Source organism: Adiantum capillus-veneris, chromosome 15, assembly GCF_014529385.1.
Source record: "Adiantum capillus-veneris isolate H3 chromosome 15, ASM1452938v2, whole genome shotgun sequence".
Classification (NCBI taxonomy): Eukaryota; Viridiplantae; Streptophyta; class Polypodiopsida; order Polypodiales; family Pteridaceae; genus Adiantum; species Adiantum capillus-veneris.
The window spans coordinates 60,944,378-60,960,698 of record NC_140945.1 but is presented as its reverse complement, the minus strand read 5'-3'; the positions used below and the strand labels follow the sequence as shown (position 1 = coordinate 60,960,698).

General features: G+C 47.3%; 1 protein-coding gene across 2 annotated transcripts in view; it reads right to left on the bottom strand.

Annotated features, from left to right (window-relative positions):
- HDA08 (histone deacetylase 8) overlaps nt 1-15,908 on the bottom strand; it is a 72,790-nt gene extending 56,882 nt beyond the window's left edge. The window contains exon 1 of one of the 2 annotated variants that reach the window (XM_086482591.1): nt 15,590-15,908. In XM_086482591.1, the coding sequence (XP_086338717.1) occupies nt 15,590-15,836 (247 nt within the window). In that variant the 5' untranslated portion in view covers nt 15,837-15,908. The remainder of the gene's footprint in view (nt 1-15,589) is intronic. The other variant, XM_086482590.1, reaches the window with a different exon arrangement.
- Nucleotides 15,909-16,321: the final 413 nt, after the last annotated feature.

Here is a 16,321-nt window from a genome sequence, read left to right as displayed (position 1 = left end):
GAAGGATACGATCCATCATCCTTTTGCAGCGCGCACAACTTTTGGGGGAAAGAATCTTCGTGGCCCGACCCCGAACTTAATCTTCATGTCCAAGTTTGTTACAGTGGTATCACAGCACAGAAAGATTCTTCTTCTGCAGAGGATCCGATCCTTTTTGCAACGCGCTCAGCTTTTGGGGAAAAGAATCTTCGTGTCCCGACCCCGGACTTAATCTTCGCGTCCAAGTTTGTTACAGTGGTATCAGAGCACAGAAAGATTCTTCTTTTACGGAGGATCCGATACTTTTTGCAGCGCACACAGCTATTGGGGGAAAGCATCTTCGTGTCTCCACCTCGGACTTAATCTTCGTGTCCAAGTTTGTTACAGTGGTATTAGAGCACAAAAAGATTCTTCTTCTACGGAGGATCCGATCCTTTTTGCAGTGCGGACAGCTCTTGAGGGAAAGAATCTTTGTGTCCCGACCCCGGACTTAATCTTCGTGTCCAAGTTTGTTATAGTGGTATCAGAGCACAAAAAGATTCCACTTACGGAGGATCCAATCCTTTATGGAGCACACACAACTTTTGGGGGAAAGAATCTTCGTGTCCCGACCCCGGACTTAATCTTCATGTCCAAGTTGGTTACAATGGTATCAAAGCACAGAAAGATTCTTCTTCTACGGAGGATCCGATCCTTTTTGCAACTCACACAGCTTTTGGAAGAAAGAATCTTCGTGTCCCGACCCCAGACTTAATCTTCGTGTCCAAGTTCGTTACAATGGTATTAGAGCACAGAAAGATTCTTCTTCTACGGAGGATCCGATCCTTTTTGCAGCGCGCACAGCTTTTGGGGGAAAGAATCTTCGTGTCCCGACCCGCACTTAATCTTCTTCTACGGAGGATTCGATCCTTTTTGCAACGCACAGCTTTTGGGGGAAAGAATCTTTGTGTCCCGACCCGGGACTTAATCTTCGTGTCCAAGTTCGTTACAGTGGTATCAGAGCACAGAAAGATTCTTCCTCTACGGAGGATCCGATCCTTTTTGCAGCGCACGCAGCTTTTGGGGCAAAGAATCTTCGTGGCCGGACCCAAGACTTACTAGGCACTCCCACCCTTCATACATCACGCATCGGGCGCGCTCGCGTCTTCATCGCTCTGTCTTACAGGACATAAAGCCATTAAGGATCCCAGATTACACATGGGTTCTTGTGAAGAATATGACGGAGATGACACCTCTCAGTGGGAAGGCAAAGAAAAGTTGAAAATCCAACGCGGGAACTGAAGAAAAAAGAATGAAGATTAGGGCAAATTTTTTTCGCACAAGTTTGCCAGAACGAAGTACAATGTCAACTACAGATTGACATATGAACAGATTGATTAAGTACTCCAGGGAGCCGAGATTGGCGAAAACACCTGAAGAATTACCCGATTGATAAAATTTACTAGAGGTAGCGTGTGGCCATTGCTTTCTCCTCTCAGGTAGGGAGCAAAGCCGAAAAGACAGACGAGTGCAAAAAAGTGGAACGTGTATTCGCAGAAAGACATGGATAAGCACTCTTGAAAAGAAGCACTTCTACAGAGCCAACCAATATGACTTCCTTGAAGATAAAAGCAAGAAAGTAAAAGAATTAAAAGATTGTGGACAGTCGATTTGAATCCTTTTCTAGGTTTCGAGATGCTCGAACATGGTGGTCCACTCTTCTGCTGAGCAGGGAGGCTCCAGTTAAATGGCTGAAATTTAAAAGGCTTTATATGTCTTCTTCGCTGACTCGGGAGTACGAACGAGATATACGAACTGCTTGGAATCATCTTCAGATGACCAAGAGAGATTTTTTGGACGCATATTGCGCGAGATTTTGGAGCTCTTTTCTATCGGCTTCTTCATTTAAGAAGATCTCATTTAAAGAACAGATTGAGTGGTTTTACTGCGGACTTCCCACAGAGATCCGGAATCACTGCTTAGAACAAAAGTCAGATTCTATTCAAGAATTGATGGGTCATGCAAAACAGGGTTTCGCTATACACTCGAGCAATTTGACTTACCCAACTGATGAGATCTTGACTCAAAGAACCCAACAGACTTCTAATAATGAAAGTAGAAAGAGCAAGAGTTCCAAAGAAAAGAAAAGAAAGATACACGTCCTCGACAGACTCTTAGAGAAAGGGCTATCTATCTCAAAGAGGGAAAGTGTTTTGGTTGAGGGGAATTTGAACAATCTCCGCAAAGTGCCCCAAAAAGGCACAGCAACAACAGACTGAAGACAGGCCAGAGAGTTCTAGAGCAGCAGAGGAATGTGGCAGAAAAGGCAAATAAAAACAAAACTGGTACCACATTGCGTGGGGCCCGAACCGAATCAGTTGGAAAGTACAAAACTTTGCCGCACTTAGGGCAAAGTGAAAGATCAGGAAGCCCTCATTTTCTTTGATGGAGGAGCCAAGGCCAATGTCACAAGACGAGCACCACGTGCCAATAGAAAAGAACAGACTGAACAAACTTTTAGCACTTCAATAACAATTGAACTGAGAGAGACGACACACGACACGAAGTGGCGGAATTCCACCCCAGAGAGTATTGGCCCCAAACCTTGGCGCCCCTTTCGGTATTTCTTTATATTGCATCAACACAGTACAAGCCGGTACTCCAGACTCTGCACCTTCTCCAGGAAGCATGCCAAAGAATGAGCCCTCTTCTGGTCCAAAAAGCAAAGCCAAAAGCTGCCAACGTAAATCACAAAAATCCGTACAACTGCCACATCATCAGTCAGTGCAAAACGCGGAAATCCGTACAACCTGCCACGTCATCATGTCAGCGCAATTTTTGAAAATCTGCCACGTCATCAGTTTTTGCGTGTGTGCGGGTCCTGCTTTATTTTAATCCCTTTATGTCACTGGGCCCCCATCGGACAGGGTCCCCATAAGTTGGTAGGACTTTGTCTTCTTCTGCTACTTGTTCTTCTTAGGGTTTAGGCCCCTCGGCCAGCATCTGCAAGTTGGCTCCATTCTTTAGGCTTTGGCACGTCAGCAGTTTGTTACATCTCCCCTTCTTGAAAGGGAGTAATCGTCCGCGATTACAGCATATCTGCAAAACAACTCAAGTTGGCTCAAAAATTTCTGAGGGACAATCAATTTACTCTTTTTGTTAAGGAGTTAGCTTCTCCTTTCTGCTCTTTTGATCAAGGAGTTAGCTTCTCCTTTCGGCTGTTTTGATCAAGGAGTTAGCTTCTCCTTTCTGCTCTTTTGATCAAAGAGTTAGCTTCTCCTTTCGTCTAGATCGGAACTCTTGATATTCCGGCGCACTAAAATTAGCCATCACACCCAGACCGTACTGATCTTCCTCGGGTGTTTTGATGCACATAAAAAAATTACATACCCTGGCAATCTCATCCAATTAGGAATATTCAATAATTGGCACATCACAATGCAACACAAATGCTTACATATGCATGTTACAAGACACAACAAACAGCGCCGTTGAGCACTCCCCCGAGACAAACGGTCTGCGGTATGAAGCTACTCAACGACTACCTCGTCACTTCTCCCACAAATAACCTAAAAAGATCCGGGCCATGAGCTCAGAGGACTGTACAACCAAACGCTCCCCAGACCGCAGTCTGGGTCGCTTGGAGGTTCAAGCATACAACCAAACGCTCCCCAGGCATCGGCCTACGTCGTTCCGAGGTTCAAACAATACCAAAACAGTATTTCTCAATTCTCCACCCGAGAGTAAAATCACCAATCATTGAAACCAGTATTAAAATCAGAGTCAAACAATTCAAATCGACACCAAGACAGGTTCAAAACAGATACCATCCATTTCAAACAAATTTCAAACAAGATCACCAAACAAGTTCTCAAACAGATTTCAAACTTAAAAGCAATCTCGATATCAATCGAGCTCGAAAAGTCAATTGACTTTCCATCCTGAAACCTGCACCAAAAATTAGGGTTAGGTTTCTTTCATAAGGTCGTAGCCGAGCACAGCATGGTCCATCAGCTCTTGGACAAACTGTAAGGTGCAACGGAATGAATGTTTGGCTTTGCTCAAGATGAGTGCTCCGAACTGTGCTCAAGGTTCCTTTTGTTCTTATGGAAGGTAGAGCCTTCCGTTCTTAGTGAGAGAATGCTATGATCACAAACAAAGTGAATGGACAATGTGCGTGCAAGTGTATGAGACTGAGAGATAGAGAGAGAAGAGATACGACACTAGAGACGTTGTAAAAACCTCCTCCGAAGGCCCCACTCTCGTCGGCGAGAGTGGTCTACTATTGGTTGCACAAAGTGGTACAATGATGATGCATGGAAACTGATGCAACTCGTGACTATGTCGGTGACGACGACGGGGATGGCGACGACGACTTAAGGCTGAAATCTGCGGTCTTCTATCTGTTGTCCGTAAAAACGCTATGGCTGAAAATCTGGGACTGATTCGGGCTGCTGAAAACACTGGCTTTGGCTGCGCTTTGAGAGGTTGAAAATGACGATCTTCTGCGAGTATCTTGGGCTGAATCTGCTGCTGTCTTGAATGCTGAAAATGCTGCCTTGTCTGCTTCACTGAAGGCTGAAAATCAAAAACGCTGGCAGCCCTTGTAGCGTTAGTGAAAACGCTAGCTATCTGGGAATGTTGGCGATGATTGCAAGGCTGAAAACGCTAGCTTGGGGGAGGTGATGGCGATGACCAAAACGCTAGGCTGTAGGGGATGGAAAACACCAAGGCTATGGTGCTCTTAATGGTTCTTGCTGAGAAGGTGCCTGTTGACCAGTGGAGCTCCTGCTGCCTCTTCTACCATCGAGTGCTAACTTGGGTTTGCTTATATACAAACTTAGCAAAATTGCCCTACCTACTTTTGTTGGAAAGTCACTTAGATTAATAAGTGAAAAATGTCAAAAATAGGGAAAATAGGCTAAAATCACTGGAAAATTCCCCTAACTGATTCTAATGGATTCGATGGGAATACTGATGATCATACTGTGTGCAACCAGAGGATATGCATCTACACTCAGTGACTGGGCATGCACGGTCTACGAATAGACTCACAAAAAGTGCCAGATCACTTATAATCTAAACTAATGGGACTGACTGAACCCTGATCATGTTGTAGCTTGTCCACGGACACATAGGGTTGGATGTGTCACGTGACACAAACAGTGTTTATTTGGCGGCGATGGTAGTCTCAAGATAGCAATCACACTGGATCTCACGCTCGTGAAGAGACATCTACTGGGAGATATCGAGAAATTTCAAGTTATAATCTGCTAGGGTTTCCAAGGCAAGCATTTCAGGATACCCCACTCTACCAGAAGTTGCACTCCGAAGGAAGATGTCAGAAACCATACAACTTCAAGCAAATTTTTTTTTTTCGTGAAAGCTTGCCAAGTACTTGGAGTATGCTGCTTGGTAGCTGTAGACATCAACATCTGCATGGCACTGCTTCTGAGAAAAACAGTGACTTGAAATAAATCTAGATCCTTCCCTTGCAAGTGATCTTAATTGGCTTATGCCCTGTAAGACATGAGCGGTGAAGACGGGAGCGCGCCCGATGTGCGATGAAGTAAGGGTGGGAGTGGCTAATAAGTCCAGGTTGGAGGGCGAAGATACCTCGCATAAAATCTGTCTGCTCTTTTGTAGGACCGGTATGCTTTCAGAAAAGCACACACCTGATGCTCTGATACCACTGTCACAAGACGGGCACCACGTGCAGATAGAAAAGAACAAATTGAACAAACTTTTAGCACTTCAATAACAATTGAACCGAGAGACTCGAGAGAGACGACACGCGACACGTAGTGGCGGAATTCCACCCCAGAGAGTATTGGCCCCAAACCTTGGCACCCCTTTCGGTATTTCTTTATATTGCATCAACACAGTACAAGCCAGTACTCCAAACTCTGCACCTTCTCCAGGAAGCATGCCAGAGAATGAGCCCTAACCTCATATTTAAAGGCCCTTGGCCTGAAAAGCACTTACAATGAAAAGCCTTCAAAACTCAAAAGCTTGTGGTCCAAAAAGCAAAGCCAAAAGCTACCAACGTAAATCACGGAAATCCGTTCAACTACCACGTCATCAACCAACGAAAAACGTGAATCCATACAGCCTGCTACGTCATCATGTCATCGCAATTTTCAAAAATCTGCCACGTCATCAGTTTTTGCATGTGTGCGGTCCTGCTTTATTTTAATCCCTTTATGTCACTGGGGCCCCATCGGACGGGGTCCCCATAAGTTGGTAGGACTTCGTCTTCTTCTGCTACTTGTTCTTTTTAGGGTTTAGGCCCCTCGGCCAGCATCTGCAAGTTGGCTCCATTCTTTAGGCTTTGACACGTCAGCAGTTTGTTACAGCCAACTTCTTTTCACTTGAATTAGCAGCTCGATTTGGAATTACACCCGACAGACTGAGGCCATAGGCGGAGGCAGTTCTAGCGGCACCCGGACGGGATGTTGCCATTACACCGATCATTGGCAAACTTCGTTTGTAATGTCAGGGGTGTTTAGGGCACGAGGACTTTTACGTAATGCCCTTAGGAGGTTGTGGCGTCCTCCTCGAAATCCCTCGGTACCATAAGAACAACGCCGTGGTTGACTATCGGGCTCAGGAAGCGACTTTGACAAATGAAGGGCACAGAGATTGTACTTGATGAAATTCAAAGAATTGAATGATGATTGAAGGTAGAATATGTTTTGACCTCGAAAAAGAACGCCAAGATTTTCTCCACACTCATGCCGATTGCTTTTCTGAGGGCCTGCCAGGCGAGTTGCCACCAGCTCGTCCTGAGGATCATACTATTGATTTGATACTTGGAAGCACACCATCGAACCGGCCACCTTACCGTGTGAGCCGAGCCCAGAATGAAGCGATTATGAACCAAGTGAAAGACCTCTTGGGAAAAGGGTCTTATCCAACCGAGTACTTCACCCTATTAGTCTCTGGTGTTGTTGGTTTTGAAGAAAGATGGATCTTGGAGAATGTGCATTGATTATAGAACTCTCAATAAAATTACCATCAAAAACAAATTTCCGATTCCGAGGATCGGTGATATCCTTGATAGACTCTAGCAATCCTCTTGTTTCAGCAGGATCGATTTGAAAAGTGGATATCATCAGATCCGAATCACGTGGGGAGATGTCTACAAGACAGTTTTTCGGACCATCTTCGGTTTATACAATTTTTTGGTGATGCCTTTTGGCCTTACCAATGCTCCAGCGACTTTTAACCGAATGATGGACAGAATTTTCAAAGAGTACAGATCTTTTGTTGGCACTTTCTTTGATGACATTATTGTCTTCACTAAGGATGAGGCAAAACATAGACATCATCTGATACAGGTCTTTCAAGCATTGCGGGATCACAAGTTGGTGATGAATGCAAACAAGAGTGAATTTTTCTTATAAGAGATACACTTCTTGGGACACATCATCTCAGCAGAGCAGGAGTGCAGATGGACCCAACCAAGATTAACACTATACGTGATTGGCCCGATTTGAAGAATTTCCATGACGTAAGAAGCTTCTTGGGCTTATGTTCTTACTACCGGCAGTTCATTAGAAAGTTTGCAAAGGTTGCTTCCCCTCTGCATATCTTGACACAGAAAGGAGTCCCTTTCTCGTGGGGACCCACAGAGGTGACTGCCTTTCAGATTTCTAAAGAGAAATTGACTACAGGACCAGTTTTGACTTTGCCGGATTTGCAAAAGTCATTTAAAGTATATTGTGATGCTTGTGGTGGTAGTCTGGGTGCGGTCTTAATGCAAGAAGGCCATGTCATTGCCTATAAGAGCCGATTGTTTTCAAGGCCGGAATTGACAGCATTGATATATGAGAGAGAGCTTTGGTTATCCATGCTCTTACTTAGTGGCGACATTACCTACTCGGAGCCGATTTTACGGTCTTCACAGATCGTCAGAGTTTACGCTACTTCTTGTCACAGAAGCAGCTATCGGAAAAGCAGATGCGGTGGACAAACATTTTGTCACAATTTCACTACCAGATTGTCCATGTGCAAGGACATAAGAACTTGGTGGCAAAAGATGCTTTGTCCCGGAAGCCGTTGGTTATGGCTATTTCCGCGATACACCATAGAAGCTTCGAGGATATGGTCGATCAGTATGCCACAGATACAGATTTTGTAGATATATTCAGTCGAATACATAATGCGGAGGTAGTAGCGGGATATTCCATTCGGGATGGCTACTTGATGAAGAAAACGATGTCTGTCTCCTTTAGACTGAAGCTGCCCAATACCTGGAGGATTCAAAATGCTTTTCATGTGAGTCTCCTGAAGCCTTTTAACGGCGATGTGCCCGATGATGGGGAGCCAGATGAGCAACCCGAAGTGGAGGAAAGCAAGAAGATACTTGTTCCAGAACAGATATTGGCACATAAAGATAGAAAGATAAAAGGTAAAGCGATAAGACGGTTCTTGGTTAAATTCAAGAACTATCCCGCATTGGATGCAAAGTGGATGGAGGAGGAGGACCTAGCAGATACTCCTTAGATTGTGAATCTTTACCTTGAAGCATTCGGTTTAGCATAGTCTACTCGAATAGAACCCCGATTTCAGCTTGGGCGGAATTTGGTGTAGCGGGCTTGCACAAGAGGGGAGTCACTCCGCTCCTTTGTCAACAGATTGCTCCGATTTTTTATAATAGAGTCACTGATGTCCCTACTAGGTTTCAGGGATATTGTGAGCTGACAGTATTCTGTTGTAATGACTTAAGATTTGGAATTCCCGATAATATGATATTGATTTGTACTTGACTTGTATAAGTGCAGGAACTGACAGACGAAATGACTGCAACATTTCAATCTGATAAAATCTCTATAGACATGATTGCAAAAAGGATTAGTTAATCGGGCATCTGTGAGGTCCCGACTGGATCTAGATGCGATTGCTAAATACGTTGCCAAATTATTAATGGTCTGAGATTTGGAATGATTTTTGAATGTGATTTGTCATGTGATGTCCCGTGATGTGACTGTCGATTGGTACATGTGCTAGAAGTGTTGTTCCTAGTGCATCGGTACTAATAGTCAATGTTTGCTAAGACAGTTTATGGCCTCTGTCTGCTTTGCAGGTGCAATCGACAATGCTTTCAAAAGGGGGGTATGTCACAAATGGGTGACGTAGCATGGCCTTGGACACACTCAAAGAGTCGGGCAGCAGACCCAGAGACACACTCTGGCCGGCAACACACGTGACAGCCTGTACGGCATTTTCGGAATTTCCAGCGCGAAATCCGTTGACCTGCATGGCACAGTGTACGGAATTCTTGCTTTTGCGTAGATGATGATGTTGTGGCAGCGTATGGAGATGCTGATTTACGCTGGCTGAGTTTTAGCAAAGCTTTTGGGCCAGTTGCTTTATTTTTGAAAGCTTTTAAGCTTACTGCTTTTGGGGCTCTGCTTTTGGGCATCCCTTGTAACCAATAAATAAGTGGTTAGGCCCTCACTTCTCAGAGCATCTGGACGCACAGTCTGAGAGTGAGAACCCTCCCACTCTCTTGTACTTTGAACTCGGATTAATACAAAAAAGAAATACCGAAAGGGGTGCCAATCTTTGGGGCCAATATCTCTAGGCACGGAACTCCGCCAGGCCGTGTCGAATCAATTGTGAATTGTGAACTGTTTTAAAGTGAATCTCTATTGTGTCGCGGTAGAATCTTGACTTGGAGTGTCCAAGTTTGTTGCATCGACCTTGGTAAAACCGGACCAGGAGATCAGCACCCGCATTCACATACGGCCATCAGACAGTGGAGTATATAGATGCTTACACCTACCTTGGGGTGGTCTTTAGCGGACCAGCATTTTCATTGAGGAGAGCAACAGAGACTAGACTGACCAGAGCACATGCAGCATTGAGTGGATTGGAGAGGATGTGTTCGCAGATACAGTTTCAAGAGCCTCGGACGAAGCTTTGGCTTTTGACACTCTAGTTGCTTCCACAAATCTATGGAGTTCATATATGGGGGCCTTCATTGGATCATCACAGGAGGTCGGGTCACATTGATGGATGGGGAGACATGGAGAAGCCTCTAGTCTCTATGATCTCGCGGCTTATTAGAGCCAAGGCTTCAATACCACATGACATTATTCGAGCAGAGTTAGCTGCCCCCCCACTAGTGGTTGAGGCCCTTACCAGATCAATCTCCTTTATACACCGCTTGTAAGACCTCCGCAAAGACATATATGCCCGCCTAGCACTTGAGTCCTCTCGACAGTTAGCTATGCAAGGAAACAAAACATGCTGGTATGGGGAGATGACATCCTGGTTTCAGGTACATGGGTTCATCATGGACAAATTGCCCCCCTTCTAGTACTCATTGGATGCACCCTCTCTGACTCTTACTCAGTCCGAGATCACCAGGCTCATCCGCCAAGATCTGACTCAACTAGATACCAGGAGGACTTGGATCCAGCCGGCACAGGAGTTGGGCACGAAGATGGCTTTCTATAGAGAGCATCTTCTCCAACTTATTGAGGATGGTTTTGTGACGAGGCCCAGATACATGGACACCCACTTATCTCATGGGATACAATGTGCTATTGACCAGATACGCACATCTTCACACCAACTTCGGATAGAGACTCGTAGATACAACGGAGTACCAATAGAGGCCAAGACATGCCCCCTGTGTCACATGGAGCCTGAGACAGAGTTGCAATACACATGTCCCTGCCCAATTTACTATGAGATACGAGGCCACTCTCACTGCTCTGTTCAGAGAGGGCTTTGGACCACTCTTTAGAGTCATGGGTTATGAGGACCAGAGATATTTGGGCCTGTTTTTGCTCGAGCTGCGCAGACACATAGAGTCTTATGAGAGGAGAGGCTAGCGAATCTCAGAGAGAGATCAAAGACTTCTTTAGAGCAGACACTGGGCAGTCGGAGGAGCAGCTACCACAAAGAGCTCGCATTCTCCTCACACCAGAGGCGCAATGATCGATCGAGCGACCTAGCTAGGGAGATCCAGACACCCATGACTATGGAGGACTACATAGCATCAACGGAGGTTGCATCGGAGGATTCGGATCACTTTGGCCCGTCATGCACGACGCCCGGTCAAACTATTGACCATGAAGGAGATTGATGAGATCCGCCAGCGGACCGATGATGGATCTCCTATGATGTGGCTCTTTTGAGTACACCCTGCGCATCTTGTACCAACCTTTGTATCAGCTCTCACCCATTATGTCCCAACACGCACACCCACATTGTGTTCTATTTGCCCCCAGTCACTACATTCACCCCCCTACTCATATCCTACACAGTTCAAGCTCGTTGCTTAGTTCACACCTAGCAGTTACGATTTTAGTCTTTTACTTCACTTCATTTTATTTTTGTACCCAGACATTGTATTAGATCCACCAAGATTGTATCAATTTGGTCTCATAGGTCATTTTAAACTTTTGAAGACATTTAATATAACATTTCATTCCTCTCTCTCTCTCTCTCTCATGGATTCTAGTGGGAGTCTCTCATGGATTCCAGTGGGAGTCTCTACATCGGATTCCAGTGGGAGTCCAGTGGGATTCTCTACATCGGGGATTTATGCGCCAGCACACCACTCGCGGCTCAGGAGGAGTGGCCATACTCTTTAGACAGGGGCTTCACAGCAGACTACAGATTGTTGCCCGGGACCCACAGGCCCGCTACATGTGGATTCGCCTCGAGCTCTCACGAGACAGGATCGTCTACATTGCCCTTTGCTACTTTGCTCCCACAGGCTCCAGATTCGCCCCTATTGAGCAGGAGTCACCGTACGCATGCCTCACGGAGGAGATTATGGAGTACTCCACACTGGGTGAAGTCTTCCTTATGGGAGACTTCAATGCTCGTACGCGCAGTGAGCAATGTGAGGCATATGACCACGAGGACCCAGAGGCACTACACACTCTAGATGAGGAGGCTACTATGAGAGATACAGCAGACAGAGCTCCAGTCACAGCCTACGGACGACATCTACTTCGACTTGGCTCCCAGCACCGTCTCGTTATTTATAACAGGATGGTCCAGTGGCCCACCTCAGGGGGCCTGACTTGTATGCCACATGGAGTTGCAGAGGGAGGGGGGAGTACAGTCGACTATATTCTGGGACCCACGGAGGCTACACACCTTATCACATCCTTCACCATTCCACCCATACCCATCGGAGCCGACCACACATACCTCTCTTTCTCCATCACCGGAGATACCATCCCACACAGCTCCACAGCACACACTCCACACACCACCATCCATTTCACACATGAGCTAGCCTCTCTTTACTCGGCCGAGGTCGAGCATGGCCTATGCCTCCTCCACCCATCCACACCACTCTCAGTTCTCACATCACATATCTCTTCCGTTCTCCACACTTCAGCTATTAGCTCTTTTCCACACACCACTCACACAGGACGCACTCCCCTCCCCCGGGACTATGCCTCAGAACCGCTGGTATGATGATGAGTGCAGAGAGCTATACCGACGCCTCCGTGCACGGCGAGCCTTAGGAGAGATCACAGAGAGAGAGGCCAGACGGCATATGAAGACGCTGACACGCCAAAAGCGGCGAGCATTCGAAGAGGCACAGGAGCTTGAGCTATACCGCCTATTCATGAGCATGGATAGCGCGACGGCATGGCACACCCTGCGCGAGCCACGTCCGACTACAGCTATTGAGGATCCACAGATATGGCATGATTATGCAGAGCGACTTTATGAGGTGCCAGGGCAGCCTCCTATCCCACAGCCACACGAGCCACGCCCCACGTGCTCCTCCTTTACAACAGAGATGGTAGAGAGGGCCATACGCCGCATGCAGCACAGACGATCAGCTGACCATACTGGATTACAGAGTGAGCACATCATTTATGCGGCCTCCACTATAGCCCCGTTGATTGCACATGTCTTCAACCGGGCTATAGGGGAGGGCTTCCCAGAGGAGTGGACACAGCACACCATAGTGCCTATCCACAAATCTGGCGACACCCTGGACCCAGGGAACTACAAGACTATCATGATTGGCCACACGATGGCCAAGCTATATGGAGCAGTACTTGAGGCACAGCTCAACTGCTACGCAGAGATCGAGGGTTTACGGGCTCCAGGCCAGGCAGGTTTCAGACGAGCTTTCTCCACCACTAATCACATCTTCGTTCTGCGCTGCCTCATCGATGGGGCAAAGGCGCGGAAGAAGAGGCTTTACTGCTGCTTTGTGGATTTCCGCAAGGCCTTTGACACAGTCCCACGCGAGAGACTCTTCCAGCGCCTTCACAGCATTGGGGTACCAACAGAGATGATTTGGGCAATATATGCTCTCTACGAGAGGGTGACGGGTCGAGTTCGTTGCCCAGGCGGTTTTTCAGAGACCATTGCTAGCACCATTGGTGTTAAGCAAGGATGCCCACTCTCCCCGACACTCTGTGGGCTCTACATCGACGAGATCTCCAACTACATACTGCGAGCACGAGGAGAGGGGAGCGACTTGGCAGGTACTCCGGTCCACATCATGTTATATGCTGATGATATTGTGTTGATTTCAGAGTCACCCGAGGGCTTGCAACGCCATCTTGAGGCCTTGGACGAATTCAGCACACACAGGGGGTTGATTGTGAACCTTGGCAAAACCAAGGTTATGATCTTTCACACATCCAGTGCAGTGAGGAGCGCTGCCACCTTCACAGCAGCAGGAGGACAGGTTGATGTAGTCACCTCCTATGTCTACCTTGGCATCACATTCACCAGCCTACCAGGACCCTTCACTATGAGGCAGGCTGCTGCTGACAGGCTCACCCGAGGATATGCAGCTCTGACCATGCTAGAGCGGAGATGCCACCAGGCACACTTTCAGGAGCCCCGCACGAAGGGGTGGCTTTTCGACACCTTAGTCACCCCGGCCTTGATGTACTCGGCGGCAGTATGGGCACCAGGATTGACAGCTGACCAGTGGACACAGCTTGAGAGGCCACAGGTATGTATGATCTCACGCTTGCTCCGCAGCAAGAAGACAGTGCCACATGACATTATTAGAGCCGAGCTCGCCACACCACCTATGGTTGTAGAGGCACTATTCCAGACAGTCTGCTTCATCCAGAGGATGAGAGAGCTACCTCCTGACAGACTTACTCATAGAGCATTTGAGGCAGCTATACAGCTATCAGAGAGTGGGCATGAGAGAGCATGTTACTCACAGGTCAGAGCATGGTTTGAGGGACACAGTCTTGACATGGAGAGCCTACCACCATTCCAGTACGACCCCCACTCACCATATGTTCACCTCTCTCGCAGTGAGAGGAACTTGGTATTGAGACAGGATCTGTGGCAGCTATACACTAGGAGAGTCTGGGAGTCACCTGGCTTGGGGACGAGGATGTCAGATTACAGAGACCAGTTTCTCACCATATTGTCCGGGGGGTTCATACAGAGACCACGCTACATGGACACATATATGCCACATAGCTCACGGGTGGCGATTGGTCAGCTGAGAGTGGCTTCACACAGGTTAGAGATTGAGATCGGGAGACATACTGGTGTTCCCAGGGAGGAGCGAGTCTGCAGAGCCTGCACAGAGGAGGTGGAGAGTGAGGAGCACTTTGTAGATGCAGAGCATACACTGAGATCAGAGGCAGGTATGAGGCCTTATTCAGAGGACAGCCCACTCTCCGAGAGATCATGGACTCTCGAGATCAAAGACAGCTCGGACGTTTCTTACTAGAGATACAGAGCCATCGGGACACACTACTACAGCCACACACAGCTACACAGACAGAGGGGAGACAGTCGCAGCTCACAGACTTCTTTCAGAGGATTGCCGCCCCTCCCTCACCAGACACTCAGAGGGGAGTGACACTCCCACAGGCAGAGGTGAGCCGAGCTAGACGACGACCACGAGTCACAGGCTACAGGGGCGCGAGCTCCCACCACCGACAGATCGAGATCCGAGCCCGGGAGCGCCGTGCCACTGAGGAGCGAGTGGCTCAGATGAGGGCCTACCCGACAGCTTTCATCCGGGTAGCCTTGGCACCAGACCCGCCCATGTACCACATCTTACATCCCCCCATTAGTACAGGATGGAGCTCGATAGCTTGATGCATTCTCATGATTGTACTACCTTGAGCATATAGACATGCATATACCCCTAGGGATAGAGCTCCATCCCTCCTCAGATACTCCACTACCTACATTCAGTTCAGTTTTGTATCAGTTTTGTTTCATTTGTCTTTCCGATAGACGGATGACATACACACCATGTACATTTGATTTGTCTCATAGGCCGATTTCGGCTTGACATAGACGTTAAAAATCTTTCTTTCTTTCTTTCTTTTCTCTCTCTCTCTCTCTCTCTCTCTCTCTCTCTCTCTCTCTCTCTCTCTCTCTCTCTCTCTCTCTCTCTCTCTCTCTCTCTCTCTCTCTCTCTCTCTCTCTCTGTGCGCGAGAAAAGGGGCTATATTCTGTGCACATAAGAGACCTTTGGAGATGCACGATGGCCTATCACCCAGAGGAAGTACAAAACTGGGCTAACAAGGTGTGAGCTATATAAACATCAAGGTAGCCTATATGATGAATGTAAAAGAAACCATTGTGGGGGTGCATAATGCAATGTGATTCTCTCGTAAGCACACATACCCAACGTACTTACCAGGAGAATGGAAGGAGAGGAGCTCAGAGGTAGAAGCAGGTCGCCCTAGATACCAAGAGAGATGAGGGGAGAGGGGGCCCCTGCGAAGAATGGAGAGCATGTTGCGGAGACGGTCTGCATTCTCAGGATGGGGCTCCAGCACGTCCAAGAAACCAGGGTCGGATAACGTGTCAAACACTCCCCTTCCCAAGTCATGCTTTGTCAGCATGTCCTCGTGCCAGAAAACGCCTACCCTCGCCATCGCCATCTGTGCGAAATGAAGCTACCAAAATGGGCAAAGGTAACACTCGATGGACGGTCTAGTATGAAATGGTTGAAGGCAGCCATGAGCCAGGTCATGTCCAATTTAGTTGATTTTTCTGTGGGTGCCCAACTCTCGCCCAAGGTGCAAGCATGTAATAGAAACCTTGCTCATTCGTTGAAGAAACAAAATTTAGAACGATGATGGATGGTTTCCATAGCCACTTGGTGTGATAGCATGAGCGTCAAGCAGCAACGTACTCTGGTTGTGTTTTCTACATCACTATGGAGATAGGCTTGACATTTCATACATGGCCTCCAATCTAACTTGGGCCTTATAGTGTATACATTGCCACAAATTACGCTCACTACATTTTGTTGACACTGCCCTACCAAAGGGGAGTGCAATGTTTCTAGAAGAGTCTAAGGTCCCAAGAAAGAGACAAAACAGAAAGCAAAAAATGAGGTGTTAAGACCATAGAACCCAAGAAA